This window comes from Chanodichthys erythropterus, chromosome 5 (assembly GCF_024489055.1).
Source record: "Chanodichthys erythropterus isolate Z2021 chromosome 5, ASM2448905v1, whole genome shotgun sequence".
Taxonomy (NCBI): Eukaryota; Metazoa; Chordata; class Actinopteri; order Cypriniformes; family Xenocyprididae; genus Chanodichthys; species Chanodichthys erythropterus.
The window spans coordinates 17,215,001-17,231,370 of record NC_090225.1 but is presented as its reverse complement, the minus strand read 5'-3'; the positions used below and the strand labels follow the sequence as shown (position 1 = coordinate 17,231,370).

At 37.3% G+C, this 16,370-nt stretch overlaps 1 protein-coding gene across 6 annotated transcripts in view; it reads right to left on the bottom strand.

Moving 5' to 3' along the window:
• Positions 1 to 1,060: 1,060 nt before the first annotated feature.
• rin2a (Ras and Rab interactor 2a) overlaps positions 1,061 to 16,370 on the bottom strand; it is a 40,516-nt gene continuing 25,206 nt past the window's right edge. For 4 of the 6 annotated variants that reach the window (XM_067386313.1, XM_067386311.1, XM_067386312.1 and 1 more), the window contains 7 exons: positions 15,309 to 15,381; positions 14,361 to 14,452; positions 9,885 to 11,177; positions 4,290 to 4,598; positions 4,055 to 4,186; positions 3,782 to 3,945; positions 1,061 to 2,871 (listed from right to left, as the gene is read on the bottom strand). In XM_067386313.1, coding sequence (XP_067242414.1) covers positions 2,554 to 2,871; positions 3,782 to 3,945; positions 4,055 to 4,186; positions 4,290 to 4,598; positions 9,885 to 11,177; positions 14,361 to 14,452; positions 15,309 to 15,381 — 2,381 coding nt within the window. In that variant the 3' untranslated portion in view covers positions 1,061 to 2,553. Of the gene's footprint in view, positions 2,872 to 3,081; positions 3,278 to 3,770; positions 3,946 to 4,054; positions 4,187 to 4,289; positions 4,599 to 9,884; positions 11,178 to 14,360; positions 14,453 to 15,308; positions 15,382 to 16,370 lie in introns of all 6 variants that reach the window. The other 2 variants (XR_010895209.1, XM_067386315.1) reach the window with 2 other exon arrangements.

The following is a 16,370-nucleotide window of genomic DNA, read 5'->3' as shown; positions in this document are numbered from 1 at the left end:
TATTTCTTAATGTGACTGTTCAGTCAATGATTGACTGTTTTTTAACGATCCATCAACAAAAAGAGAGTACGAGCTTATTCTAGTTTGTGTTCTTTACATATTATTGCAATAACTGTCCACTAAGAGGAGCCAAAGTATTACAGCAGTCCATGCTTTAAAGGGATAGTTCACCTAAAAATGAAAAATCTGTCATCATTTACTCCCCCTCAAGTTGTTCCAAACCTGTATAAATTGCTTTGTTCTGCTGTACACAAAAGAAGATATTTGGAAGAATGTTTGTAACCAAGCAGATCTCACCCCCCATTTTTTTCTCAGCATTTTTTTCCCTACTATGTTAGTTAATGGGGACAAGATCTGTTTGGTTACAAACATTCTTCCTAATATCTTTGTGTGTCCTTTGTGAACTATCCCTTTAAGAGAGTTCAAAATCTAGCCTAAATCAGCAGGATTCACTTCTATTTTAGGTTATATAGTGATTGTGGATTAAAAGGTATATGTTGTTAGTATTTTAATAAGTTTTTCAAAGAGAAATTTTACATTTTCTATCAGATAATAATACATGCAGTGTCTAAATTTGTTCCAAAATGATGAGGTTTCTGCATTTTTTTTTTTTTTTTTGCAGATTGTTTTGAAATAATGTCCATTATGGAAAGCACTATATATATATATATATATATATATATATATATATATATATATATATATATATATATATATATATATATATATATATATATATATATTATTACTACTATAGTAGCACTGACATAGTTCTCTCTTTTTCTCTCTTACACATACAGTACACACACACAACCTGAATGATCCTCACTTAGACAGCGAGAAAACAACCAGATAAGCCTTCTAATGATTTCAGTTTACTTGGAATCAGTACGGTGGTCAGTACAAGCCCTCATGGTGATGAAGTGGAAAGTATTTAACCTATTCCCAGAAAGGAACTGGCAGGGTACCCAACCACCCTCGAACACAGAAGAGGCAAAGACTTGTGGGAGCTTGTAATAAAAGATGACAGATTATACATATTCAACATCAATTTATTGTGTGCAAAAGAGTACATTTTTAAAAAAAAAAAAAGGGAAATATGAAGAACTGACTAAAGAATGAGGATGAGCTTTTCTCCAAATTAATACACAATATTTTTGAATTTCAAATCTGTGAAAAATTCCAGCACAGATTGCATATAAATATGTATACATTTATCAGACTTAAAATATCTTGTTAAAATACATTTCAAGACTGTTTCAGATGTGACTAGTGTTTCTATATCATCGTTACATGGGATTAGAGCATTTCAGCACCCCTGTCTCTTTAAAAAAAAAAAAAAAATGCCCCGAGTTTACATCAAAACATGCAAATGTAAAGTACATTAGTAGAACATACTTGGTAAGTTATTGCAGTTAAGAGGTTATGAGTATAGTTATGAATGTTAAAGAACTATTTTCCTCTATGTGTCTCATCCTTGCCGGTATTCCCTGATACACTTTACAGTGACAAGAAATCATTTCTCTTTGCTGATAATTTCTACCAATGTCTCTTAACCTGCTTTAAAAGTCCATGTCATTTTTTTTCTTATTCTTTCTTACTTTACATAGATCTTTCTGTTTGTTCTACTTGCCAAAAGCCCTTTTGTGTCTGTTCTTAAAAACCTGTAAATCAGAACCAATATCAGTACAACAGAGATCCAGATTACCACAAGCCCTAAATGTTTAGCTTGTCAGTAGTAGTACAGTATTTTAGAACTAAACCTCACCATTTCTACCATCTCCATTACTACCAATGACTTTAACCAAACACAATAATCATAATTCATACAAAAGCAATATGATAAAACATCACTGGCAACAATGCCTGGTTCTTTAGTTGGTCTTATCACAGAGATACATGCAATACTATAACAATAAAACATACACATATATATATATATATATAGAATGCAGTTTACCAGCAACTGCAAAAATATCATAAATCAGTTTTACATTAGAAAACAAGTGTCCACAGTGGGCTTGGGTACTGAGATGTCCATGTTACTGAACAAATGCTGAAGGGAGGAACTTCCTGAAAGTCTTCACCTCAATGCACTGAACAGCTCTCTCATTTTGCAGTGAGAGCAGTCGTACGAAAATGCCACAGTCTCTCAGCATAGTGAAAAATAGCAGACAGGAGAGGTATAATATGTACAGTCCTGGAGTGTATTTAATGTGGAATGTGCAAAGCTTACACAATGTGTATGCTTGGGCATTCATGAAGAAATAAACAGGCATACTGTAACATTTGCAGTTTGGATACAGCTATTCTCTCGTGACGGTCGCGTGCAACTTCCCAAAACGTTTTGAAAATAGTGAAGACAGAGCAGAAAAAACGCTGCATCTGTCAGACACATCCTTCCTTCCCCATTTCCCTCTAAGCACATTTTCCGCTTCCCTCCAGCTTTTTTCATAACCGTGCAGATGTTAGCAATGTTCCTAAGGAAGGAGATGAATAAATGTGGCTGGGAAGGAGTTTCGAGAGGACCTGATGGAATTCAGGTTTGCTCTCTCAGTTGGATGAAGTGTTGTCATTGAGCTGGTCTGAAGGGACAGTGAGGTTTTGGATCTGGCGGTACACAAAGTAGAACAGTTGTGGCTGTGGGCGGCTGTGCAGCTCGGCCTTGATCCTCTGTGGGTGAGTGTCCATGGCCAGCTGCTGTGTGGTTTCATCTGTCAAGAGGAAAAGGGCGTAGTTTTCTGGGTCCGAAACTTTAAACTTGTCCGCGCATATCTGACACACATCCTCCGTTGTGGCGTAAGGTTGAACCTGAAGGGTTTTGGCTGTGCAGCCATTGCTTGCATCTTGCAGTGCCACCCGCAAGTAGTTCTGAATATAGACAAAAACAAAATTAGGTTTAAATACCAATACATATTACGCTCTGTACTCCCATAATTAAGTTATCATAATAATTAGAATAAAATATTATTATTACTGCTAATATTGCTATTATTATAATGATTATTATTGCAAATAGTCTTTTCTGCACTTAAAGGGTTAATTCACCCAAAAATGAAATTTCTGTAATTAAGTACTTACTCTCATATCATTCCAAACCCCTAAGATCTTCCGTGTTTAAGTCCAAACGCCAGCTCAGTATTGTCCGGCTCCTGCGTCAGCATCTCACGCATGCGTCATGCTGCTCAAGTGAACAGCGTCGGCCAATACTGAGTCAGCGTTCTGACGTAAACACGGAAGTGCTGAACTGCCTTCACTGCGTCAACTGCGTATGAGACTGACAGGGTACAGAAGAAATTGTTGGATAAAGTCGTTATTTTTATTTTATTTTCGCGCACAAAAAGTATTCTCATCACTTCGTAAAATTGAGGCTGAACCACTGTAGTCATGTTGACTATTTTAACAATGTCTTGAATGACGGTAATTATGTTGCTTTCTATGGGGGATAAAAAAACAACAACCTGGATTTCATCAAAAATATCTTAATTTGTGTTCTGAAGATGAATTGCGGGTGTGGAACGACACAAGGGTGAGTAAATAATGACAGAAATTTCATTTTTGGGTGAACTAACCCTTTAATAATCACTCAATTTATGATAATTTCTTATCACAGCTAAATAATTATTGAAAGTAAAATAATAATGTTTTTTATTGTTAGTATTACTGCTAATAATTCTTTAGCAGTAATAATAATAATAATATTTGTATTATTCTACATATACTCATGTTCTTAAACTTATCTTTTAAGGGAGAATATAGAAGAACTTTACCAGGGATTTACCTGGAAATCATCCACGGATGGTGTAGTACGCTGGGTTGTGCGTCTGCGGTGCCACTGGTGCAGCGTGTTACGGGTCTCAGAGCTCAGCACACGAGCTGCCTGGTCCTCCTGGAAGTTCTTGATGAGAGACATTGCCCCATATGCACTGGTCAGGTAATAGCCTCCTACAATCATATAAGCAATATTGGAACATTAAAAAAAAGTGTCTGACAAAATGGTGCAATAATTTGAGTAGTAACTGCAGTAGCCCACACACAGTGGGGTCTAATGTACCTTCTCCATGAAGCAGTGATGGGTCCAGTAACTCCATCATGTACTGTATTTCAGCATCCAGCTGTGGCATGTCACACTGGGCCATCACATACGTCAACATGGGCAGGAAGTCATCTGCCCCATACATCCTCCCTGCCAACAAAGATTGAAATCATGAGTCAATGCAGAAGTATTATAAGCTTTCTATGCACAACCACATTCATGGATTTCACACAACTGCATCACACTCATGTACCTGAGTTGTTCTCCATTATGGTGTAGATAAGCTTGCACACACTGAGAAGCAGAGACACTTTTTTCTCTGGCGAGTACATCTTGCACATGTTGTGGAACTTGTGGCGAATCTTCTCTATGGCCACAGGGTCAGGAGGCAGAGCACCATCCACGCCCATCTCCTGGGGCTGCTTGGATTTGGCCAATACCAGATTCTCCTTCAGCTGCTGCCATGTCCCGCTGCCCACCTGGAAGTCCCGCAGAGCTGCCTCTATCACAGGCTTCAGGGGCTTCAGCACACACTTGTGCATGGCTTTCTCCATCACCTGATCTAGAGAGGAAGAAGTAGTTATGTAATAACTATATTGAAATAGTTGTATAACAATGGGCAATAGGTCTAAGCTAGATGCAGATAATGCAAAAAAATAAATATTGTATAAAATATTGTATCTTTTTTATAAGTTCATTTAATCTCAGAAATTCTGTGCATGTCTGTTGATGACCAAGGCTGCATTTATTTGATCAAAAATACAGTAAAAACAGTAATATTGTGAAATATTATTACAATTTAAAATAACTGTTTTCTATTTTATTCAATTTTTAAATTGAATTTATTCCTGTGATGGTAAAGTTGAATTTTTAGCAGCCATTAGCGTCTAATATGCTGATTTATTATGCTGATTTGGTGCTCAAAAAACATTTCTTATTATTATAAATGTTAAAAACAGTTGTGCTGATTAATTTTCAATGAATTGAAAGGTCAAAAGCATTTATTTAAAGTAGAATGGTTTTGTAACTAATATATATATATATATATATATATATCTATATATATATATATATATATATATATATATATATATATATATATATATATATATATATATATATATATATATATATATATATATATATATATATATATATATATATATATATATATACCTCATGTGTTTTGGAATTTTTTGGTGCACTCCAATATAACTATAGAAGGTAAAGGAGCAGAAAAAAATTGGAACTGAAATCTAAAAAAAAATTTTTTGATCTATTTGTGGCTGAAATGACTGTGACCATGAGTATATTGACTGGGATCTCGGATGTGGCTCATCGTTCCATTTCCTCCTTTATAGGGGAATACCTGTTCGTATTTTTACACCTGCTTTTCCAAAACAAGTACAAAATGTCTCGACAGCTCAACAATCTACGGTATGCTCACATATGACTACAATGCAACAAGTTTTGTCATGTAACTTTGATTGTGCAAGCAGGGCTTGAAGACCATACCTAAACTGTAAAATCATCAATAAACTGGAAGGAGTGTATGTGTAACAAAAATCATCTGATCTAAATAACAGAACGTAATGTTTAATCAGGCTTTGGAAAATGCTGACACCAATGCTTCTGTCAGCACACTGGACCACTGAGGGAAGCAACACCGTCATAAGTGGTGACAACAGACATGCTTTTGTGGCACTGCATACGTGTTTTTTATTTTTAACGTATAGTACTGAATGCAAACTAATACCATTTGTGTGCTTCATTTTCATTTATTTGTAAAACAAGTCATTTAATTCTTTATGAATAAGTTTTTAAGGCAGACTGTTTTCTAGGAAAACAGAGTATTATATCCCTCTAAGTTTGGATGATTTCACATCACAACTTGTAACATGATAGTTTTCACATCACTTCTCTGTAAACGTCTTTATCATGTGTGGCAGTTTGACTCAACTGCTTGTGACTGTAACAACTAGTCAAACCTGTTTTCAGAAATTAAGTAAACTGTATTCCATATGACATCAATGTAAAATGTAAAAACAAAGCTGTTTGATGGCAGTGGACACAATGGTGTCAAATGCCATCTACAAGTGTCCAAAACAATCGGCAAGCGGAAATACCAGATTTTTTTCCCCACCAGCCAAGGCTACTGACACTCCCATTCACAAAAAAATATGTATCAGAAACACAACTAATAAATAGCCAGATCATTGTGCCTTTCATCGGGGTGTTTTAGATGTCTGACTTTAGCTCTGACACAGCTGAATCACTTAAACAGTATCAGCTGTTGCAAATGTGTTTATATGGTCATCTGTCCCAGAAGAGAGCAAACAGCTCGGTAAACAAGCCCCGCTCCTATCACTTTTGTGAGTGATGCAAAGAGCTCTGCTAATGAAGGCGAGACGGTGGCACAGATCCAAAGATTTAAAGGAACTGAACTGGTTTGTAGTTCCACTTAAGAGTTTTATTCTGTGGAACAACCGCAGACACAGTGAAAGCGTAGTAACTGGAATCCACATACATTACATATATAACATATTTTTTATTATTTCGAAGATTCTTGTAAATTGGGCCCTCAATATCTGGCTAGGAAACCACAGCACTGATGCGACAGGAAAGTTTATAGGAATGCGGCTCAGATGAGAAACACTCATTCATCAAGGCCACCTCTACTTAAAAGGCTATCTTCCAAGGCTTGTAAACATCCTCTCAAACAATCTCCTGTTCTCCTTAGCACCTCTCCTACATTGCGCTCTCTCTGTCTGTCTCTCGCTCCATGTCTGCCCTGCAGTCTGGAAAAAGAAGCCACAGTAATAGGAGAAGTGAATCCACTGATGCTTCCCACACAACAAGCACACGCTAGCGTTAAAGTTAGGAGACAAGGCCGCAAATTACGTCACAGCAAAGAACAAAAGGCACACACAAAACCAGACAAACAGACCAAATAAAATTCCCCTTCATAGTCTATTGACCCCTCCAAATAAATGAAGCCTTCAGGAAAATGAATGATAACTCCAATATGAATCTCTAGTCTCAGAAGTGTTTTTAAGGAAGCACTCAGAATAGAGCAAAGGCACAACAACAACAAAAAGTCCTTGGGCCTGAAGTAGCAACAATAAGTCTTTCCAGACACATCTCGATAAAACAGAGTGTCATAACTTACTTTTGAGTCATAACAGGGTTGAGCAGGAACACTGACTTAAAAACAGACCTCAAGGGAAAAAAAATGGTGACAATATCTGTCAGAGGTCATTAACTGTGTATTTAAGCTTGTTTTTATTGCTTTGTTAAGTCACAGAAAAGGATTGCTCTCCATGGCAGCATAATCTCACGGCTATGGCCTTTATTGTGCTGGGCTTGTTTAAGCACAACACGAACACAACCAAATCTGCCAGTTCACACAGACAGCAACATCAGGTTAGGAGCTCTGAACAAGAGCCCTTTTTCTCTACATTCTTGCCTGACACCCACATACTTGATGCCTGAATCAACAAGCAGGAGGGGTTACGCCAGATCATAGAAGAGCTATATTGGAGACATTGGCTTGTTTGGCTGAGGTCCATTCTGGGAACATCTGGAAAGTGATCTATTCCTCAAAACACATTGCAGAGCAAAACTTTGTTTACAACCCATAAGAGAGAGAGACGAGGAGGAGGACGAAGCTCAGGGCGAAGGATGATGCAAATTTCCTGAAAAACCAAACCCGGCTGAGCTGAAAACCATCATTAATACTTTAGAATTCAAAATTACCCTGAACCAAATTAGTCATAACTAAGCTGCTTCAGCATGTAGATTTGTTGGGCTTTTACAGTTAGTGTGTCATTGTATAAAGTATATAATTGCCTGTCGCTGACAGTGATAGGCGTGTGGCCAGTTATACAAAAGCCATACTAACAGTTCTCTGCCCACACATGAATATGCCAGTGTATATCTCAGCTCAATGTGCCTTGTGTGTACCGCTCACGCTGAGTAAAATGCCTCTAGGCCGAGATGAAAGGAGGTTTGCCTCATGCACACGCGCTCACAGGTTTAACCCTCAGAGATCCAAGCATTCATATCAATGTTGTACTGTTTGTTTATACCCAAATACATGTTTTAAGAAGGCATCGGTTATAAAAATCATTATGATATTTATCATATATCATTCTGTAAACAATGTCTCATTTTTAAAAAATATATTATGGAATGTATATACAATATATCTCACTTTCTGTTTTTTCTGAATGTTGCAGATATATATAATCCAAAACAGCGCAATGGTGCAATGATGTCAATAGGCAGTAGTCATGTTGTTTAATATTGTAAACTGTACATGTTATGGCATTTTAAATAGTAAATATTTCCCTGCCACATTTCTTGTTGTGAAACATTTGTAAGCAAGTTAGCTACAGTGAATCTTTGAGGGTAAAAGGCCTGTAACCTGAAAGTATTCAACATACCACTGGACATAATGAGAAACAGCAGTATTCTCCGCACACAGAGCAAAGTGAAATTATCACGGGTTTAATATTATGACCTGCTGCATAATACAAATGCTCTGGGATTCAAAATATACTATTTTATTTGTACATATAAAAGGTCATATTTGTTGTGCTGTGAGCAGTGCACCACAGTATCCTTGTAAACCAGTGGCAATGGAGACAGAATGGTGACTCATTTTACAGGAAGATTCAATTTAGAGACTCTTCCAAAGTTTAACTCTTTCCCCACCAGTGTTTTATCATTTTCACAAAAAAATTTTGGGCCCCAGAGTATTATGTTGTATGAATATCTGAACATGTCAAAAGAAAGAATAGAGCCTTTGCTTTTAAACACACAAACAACAACAAAATGTTTTATTCTAGCTTCATGCTTTTTTTTTTTTAATTGTGATTTTTTTTTAAAAAAGACTATGGAGGTGCATAAGCAATGCTTTTATCGCTTGTTTCTGTCTGTTTTCTTCGCCTGTGTGTTGATTGGAGATTGTCTTTCAGGAGATGCGTAATAGCGCCCCCTACCGTATAACAATGAAAAAACGGAAAGCCAATGGCGGGGGAACCGTTGTCTCATAAAATGACAGAAAATTCTGTCAATGGTGGGGAAAGAGTAAACCACAAAACAGCCTTGGATCATTCTCACTCAATTTTCCATCCTATAGATCCATAAAAACAAGCAACATTATTCAGCTGATTATTCCTAATAGTTCAATAAGGAATCTGTAATGATTATCGAGTCATGAACAACCTGGCAATCCTATGGTACACAGCTCTTACTAGATGAGATCAGTCTTTAGTAATTGTATTATCACTGTATATTAACCTTGACTACAAAGACTGCAGTTTACCAGGTGTCAGAGGAGAACAAATGTTATTATTTTCTTTAATTCAATGCATTGAGAGTAAGTTAATTAACTAAGTGCCTTAATGCTGCAGAGGACTGTGTTTTAGTGCTCAATGGCCCAGTCCCAAATTTCACATCTGATGTGTACTTGTGGTCTTGCGATGGCCGCTGCATGCGACATCCATGAGACTGCAGAGCGTCCCACTCTTCAATTAGATACCACATAGTGGTATCACTCAAAGAATTACGTAATGCACTTATGCAGCAAGACAACCACATTAGTGTGCACTGAAATTTGATTCAGCTATTCATTTTTCATTAGTTGCCTTTTATTGAAAAAATGTAGATAGATATGGTGCAATGTATAGAGCAGATGGCATAATCGATAATGTCAGCTTGCATGCTAATTATCACCACAAACAACACATTACCCACCCCTACTTCCTTTGCATAACTACTGGCACCAGAGAAATCAGTGCAATTTCCCTTTCTTCCCTTTTGTATTGAAGGAAGGAAGCCTTACCAATTTGATCTTCAGGGATAAGGGACTCAATAGGTGGGTCAAGCTCCGAGCTCTGCAACAGGTAGGACTTCATCTGAGTCATGAACTGCCTGAGAGTCTGCAGCAGGTCCAAGCCCGACGTGTGGCAGCCGCGGTTCTCCTGCAGGAAGCTCACATAGTCCTGCACCAGGCAGCCAAAGTAAGTCCCTTTATCCCTAGATTGTTCAACGATCTTCTGAATGGCTCTCCTCTCGGGTGTCCTTAGAGAATTTAGAACGCAGCTCACTTTGCGCAAATGTCCTCTCAGTGCACGTGGCAGCATGAATGTACCAGCACCGTTCTGCTTCTTTGACTTGAAGGGTGGCGGCACCTCCTGATCGCTCTCCAAGTTGATGCCGTCGTCTTCTTCCTCTTCCTCCTCCAGGCTGCTGTCGCCAGTGGGACGTTCAGTTCTGGAGGGACTGGCCTCTATAGGCAAGGAGAAGCTGTGTGTGAAGTCGAGGGAGTCTGAGGACGAGGTAGAGATGCTGATGTCACTCAGTCGCTCTCGTCCTGTGGTGCAGTGCTCATCTGCAGGGCTGCTGTTCTCCAGGGTTGGGGTGTTGCACGAAGACATCTTGGCCAGGCTCCAAGACACGGCATCATCAATGGTCTGGTCATCTAGGGCCATTTGGCAGCGGAGACCATCTACGTCAAGCAGGCCAGAGGAATTCTTACTGCGAGATGAGGGCACCAAGATTGGCTTACTGAACTTTTTAGGTGGGGAGGATGAGGGAGATAAGGAACTAAAGGATGATCCCAACCTCCCCAGCAGGCTGCTCTTTTCCTGAGGCGTTTTGATCCAACAGACCGTCTCAGGCATGGTCTTCTGTTTACGGAGAACTGCTGATCTGCCGGAGGCAAAGCGGGGAGGTGGGGGTCGAGGTGGTGGGGATCTCTCACTCTTGGATCTACTCACACTTATGTGTGATTTGTTTTGTTTGCTGCTTGTACTGCAGAAGATGCTGCTATCGCAGTTCTGGCGATCTATTCTACGCAGAGCACTCTGGTGGTGCTGAGAGCCACCTGCTTTGGCCGGGGATGTTTCTTGCTTTTTGGATGAAGGGTCAGGTTGGTGTGTTTGCAGGAAGAGGGGATTGATGAAGCACAGCGCTCCGTTGGATTGACTGCATTCAAGTTCAGAAGGGGTCCGAGTGAATGGGATGGCTCTTGGGGAGAACTTAATGCCCAACTCTTTTAGTCTCGGACTGTCACAAACAGTCTGCCCAGACACAGAAGACTTCTTCTTATTGCACAGTTCAGAGTCCCAGAAACCTGCAAAAAAGATAACAAAATGAGGCTCCATTTTAATAAAAAAGACATTTGAACAAAGAAATTCTCAAGAAAAGTTCATATAATATATATATTCATACACACACTTTTTTTTTTTTTTTTTACATAATTACAGAAGAATATAAAATATCTATATAGATTATATATATATATATATATTTATATATATGTATATATATATATATATTTATATTATATATATATATTATATATATTATATATATATATATATATATATATATATATATAGATAGATAGATAGAGGTACAATGCCAAGTGATTGACAAAAAAGCTCAAGAACATTAGCAGACATTTCAGATAATGTTTCTGAAAGTATTATCCTAAAAATCCAAGCACCGGCATTCAGAACACAATGAAAAAAATTGAGTAGGCGCAAACACAAAACCACGGAATTCCATGACAGAAACGAATGAAAAAAAAAAAAAAAAAAACATTGAAGTGAACAATCAACAAAATCTTAAAACAATGACACAAGAAAAGGAGAATTAAACTTACGCTACTTCTAAACAGTAAGTCTTCTCTTCAGATTTTATGTAAATAGTTTGAGCACAAAAGGTTACACGTCTACAGTCAATGCAGTGACTCTGCTGTCTGAGTTGTGAGTGGTAGAGTAGTGCTGATACACACAGAGTGAATGGTGAGATCATGCATGCTGATGAGAAGGTGGGAGGACTTTCAGCTCTCAGTTCCTCCTCTCATATTACGCACTCGTTCATACTAAAGGCCCCATTCAAATGTTTTCATTTGATGCAATACAAAAGAATGACTTTTCTGTGTTTTGCATTTTCAGTAAACAGACACGTTTTACTTCGATCGAGTTTTATGTAATCAACACTATAAGTACTATAACTATACAATATAACATAAAAAAAAAAACAGAAGGGGAAAATGTTGTCCTTAAGAATAATGTGCTGATTAATTTACCAATAAATTGTAACATATTTAGAGATAAGTTTAGCATGTACTAGTGCTGCATCATTTAATATATTTTTATGGTAAATAAATTAAAATCTTTGCCAATTTAGTTTACAACAAAATTGGTGTCGTAAGGGCAGACATTTCAAATTATTTAAATTATTAAATAATAATAGCAATAACAATAGTAATAAATTGGCAGAAAACTAGAACAGAAATATAGGAGTGACAGGAAATCAGATTTTTTTTCTTGATCAGTTTCAGTTAACTTATAACTGATGACATCTGAGACGAGCGGGAAGTGTTTGCGTCACTCAGATCAGTTCTGCCGAAGTGACACTTGTGCAGGAGTGGAATAACTGGAAAACTGCACCTGTGTATACAATTGTACTTTTCTTTTTATCTTTTCCTCTGTAAACGAACTGAAAATGCTACCATTATATTGTGTTGCCTTTGTCTCTTTTGCTCTGTCTGCTCTCATTCTCAACGCTTCTCTTGTTGTCCTCACTTCACCCCCACAGTCAATGAGCAGCTGGAATTTTATCTTGGTGGAGTTTCTCTTGGAAATGATCCTAGTATGAGGTACCACACCCATCACTGCTCTCAGCTTAACTCTGCACAGCCATTTCAGCATTCATTACTGCCTAACCTTATTATTACAGGTGGCATACCCTACCTGCCAAAACCCACTGTCTCACCTATCACATTCAGACTAGCGTGGTCTTCCTGAGGAAAATATGATCCCCTCTGAGATCTCAACTATGTCATTTCACAAAACTAAATGATGATCTTATTGCTCTTAAAAAAACTCTTATATTAAAACATGACCCTAAACAAGTAATTTACTGGTTTCATATTCAGATGATTAAAAAAAAAAAGCTTTTGACCCCAAATCAAATTTTGTTTTGTAATGCACCTCATAATCTCTGCTAATCAAACAAAACCACAAAAATGTAGTTTTCAAGATTTTATACGTCTCACAGTCGTACATCACATACCTCAATTAAAAGTGCAAAGTTACAACATGCAGACAGTCAGTGAATCAGACACAAAGCACACAGGCAGATCTTTGTTTGACAGAGACATTTACTAGCGTCAAACACATCTGTGGTCAATTTCACCTGGCCAAAGTCTCATCAACCGCATATGTTGTCCACATGAGCTGTTTGTTAAATGCCACGTGTCGAATGTTGTCGTGTGTTTGCTGGCACAGTAACACCTGTATTGTCAATACACCAGGATGTATCTAACTGTTGTTCCATTCTTCACTACATGTTGCATTCTGTAGTACAACATCCAGCATGTAGTGAACAACAGAACATTCATATTAATTGGTTATTGGCCATAAAATGAGTATCAGTTTATCATGTTTCGTTCACATGTTGCTAATGTACTGTTAAATGTGGTTAAAGTTACCATCGTTTCTTACTGTATTCACGGAGACAAGACTGTTGTTATTTTCATTTTTTAAACACTTGCAGTCTGTATAATTCATAAACACAACTTCATTCTTTATAAATCTCTCCAACAGTGTGTAATGTTAGCTTTAGCCACGGAGCATAGCCTCAAACTCATTCAGAATCAAATGTAAACATCCAAATAAATACCATACTTACGCGATTAGACATGCTGCATGACGAACACTTTGTAAAGATCCATTTTGAGGGTTATATTAGCTGTGGGAACTTTGTTTATGCTGTTCAAGGCAAGCGCGAGCTCAAGGGGCGGGGAGCACGATAATTTAAAGGGGCCGCAACCTATATATCGGTGCATATTTAATGATGCCCCAAAATAGGCAGTGACAAAAATTAATAAAAAAAAAAAAAACTATGGGGTATTTTGAGCTGAAACTTTACAGACACATTCAGGGGACACCTTAGACTTATATTTTACATCTTTTAAAAAGACGTTCTACAGCACCTTTAAAGTTGGTGGTTACTTGTAAATGAAATGCTTAGCTAAATGCTTTATTTTATCCATGTAAAACTGGTGCTCATCAACAATTAAACTTTGCTACACTGAGTACAGTATTAAAACTCTGACCAGAATTGCAAAAGTCCACAGTAGGTTTAAAGTACACACAGCATTACACCCAGACACAGACATATAATAAACACATAAAAAGCTGAGGGTCATTAGAGTAGCAGTTATGGTGTCTGAGTAACATTGAAACCCAACAGTCAGCAGTCAGGCTCAGTAAAACATTCATGCACGGAGAAGAAAACTCACCTCTTCCGAACTGAGCCACTTCCTCCAGATCTGTAAGGGTTTTCGCAGCTGCGATGGCCTCAGGGAGCTTCAGGGTGAAGGGCAGAACGTCCCTAAAAAGCACAAATGAATCTTGAGAAGAGCTAAAAACATTACAAACAGAGTGATAATACTAAAAACTAAAGAGCAAGAATTTCCGTGCTGAGAGTCGTTGTCTGCACACGAGGAGAGTGAAAGAAACAATGAGTGAGAGAGAAAAGCGAGTGAAATAGTTGTTAATCAAAACCTGTAGGTGAGTTTGGCTGAGAGAGGGCTCTGTTTATCCACTGACTTTTCTGCGTGGCATTGGCACAGACCTGGCTTGGATTTGTTAGGTCTGGCAAGCCTCTTCATTACAGAACTCATATGGGTGAGCTCAAACTATGTAAACAGTTTAAGACAAGCAAACAAACTTTGACTACATTCTCTTCTTTTTGAAGCAAAAGAGGCCATATTTCCAGTTAGACTCTTCCTTCCTGTTATTATCCGTGTTGCACTGGAATGCAATTGAATCAGCATCATCTGGTTTTACTTTACCACAAACATTTTGGTTTATTCTCAGAACTTCAGGAGATTTTCTTAAAGGTGAAGGGTATAATTTCCATGCATTACAAAAAAACAACACCTCCCCCTTCCATTGGTCCAGTCCAACAGATAGTCCCACCCCAAACTCATGCCACTGGTTGAGCTCATATTGCTGTGTTAGAATGAGTCTAGGATATATGCTTGGGTAATTATTACTAGTTTTCTTATAAAACAGTTTAGACTTTCTTATGGAAGAGGGAAGAATTCTTGAATAATATCTACACCAACAAAATATAATAGTTGCTGTCCTCCCTCTTTTAAATATAAATAGACCAGTAAATTATCTTAGAAATAAAAGCAGGTTTTGTAGCACTTTTGTTTGTTTTCAGAATGGGATCATCTTACCTGCTGATACAGCAGAACGCCACCAGTCGAAAGAGGTCTGCAAAGCTGATCCCTGAGCCCTCCAGGGAAAAAGCTGTAATAAATACACACCACAGAAGGTTACACTGACTGGAATTGCTATTGGAAAAAGTGGAATGACCTAACAGTCGCTCTTGAAAGGGAAAGTAAACAGAGCCAAATTTACACATTTAAACTTCTTTCACACAAGCCGCACAGGATCTGACCCACTTACTGTATGTCCAGAGAGTGACAGACAAAGGCAAAGAGAAAACAGAGAGATGAAATCATTCAAATATGCTGAATTGGTGCTCAAGAAACATTTAATATTATCACAGTGAAAAAATATATATACACACTTCATATATTTCTGTAAACCAGGATACTTTTTTCAGCATTGTTTGATGAATAGAAAGTTCAAAATATTTATTACACCAAACAAATCTTTTATAATTAGGTAAAAGTCTTTTGTCACTTTTGATCAATTTAATGCATCCTTACTGAATATATTATATTATATTATATTATATTATATTATATTATATTATATTATATTATATATTATATTATATTATATTATATATTATATTATATATTATATTATATATTATATTATATTATTATAAAATATTAATTTCTTTTAAAAAAATCTAAAAAATCTAACTGACCCCAAAATGTTGTATGCTAGTGAAAGCTGTGTATATCACAATACACATATATTGTACTGACATTCAGTACCACAGCATTCTTATCACCCTGTTATATGAAATGTGTGTTTGACAGAATAATAAAATTCATAAATGAAGTTAAAGTGCCCCATTATGCTTTTTCGAATACTACCTTTCATGCAGTGTGTATAAATATAGCTGTTTGTGAATGTAAAAGGTCTGCAGAGTTTTAAAGATCAAAGTGCATGACAAATAAAGTTATACTCTCCTAAAATAAATTCACAAGTTCACACTTACACATAATCAGATAGAGTAAAGGTTTGTTTCGTATTTGGCGTGTGAGAGGGCTCCAAGCTTGGAATTTGGCTCAGACCCAGAGTGCTCCCCCCTCCAAGGC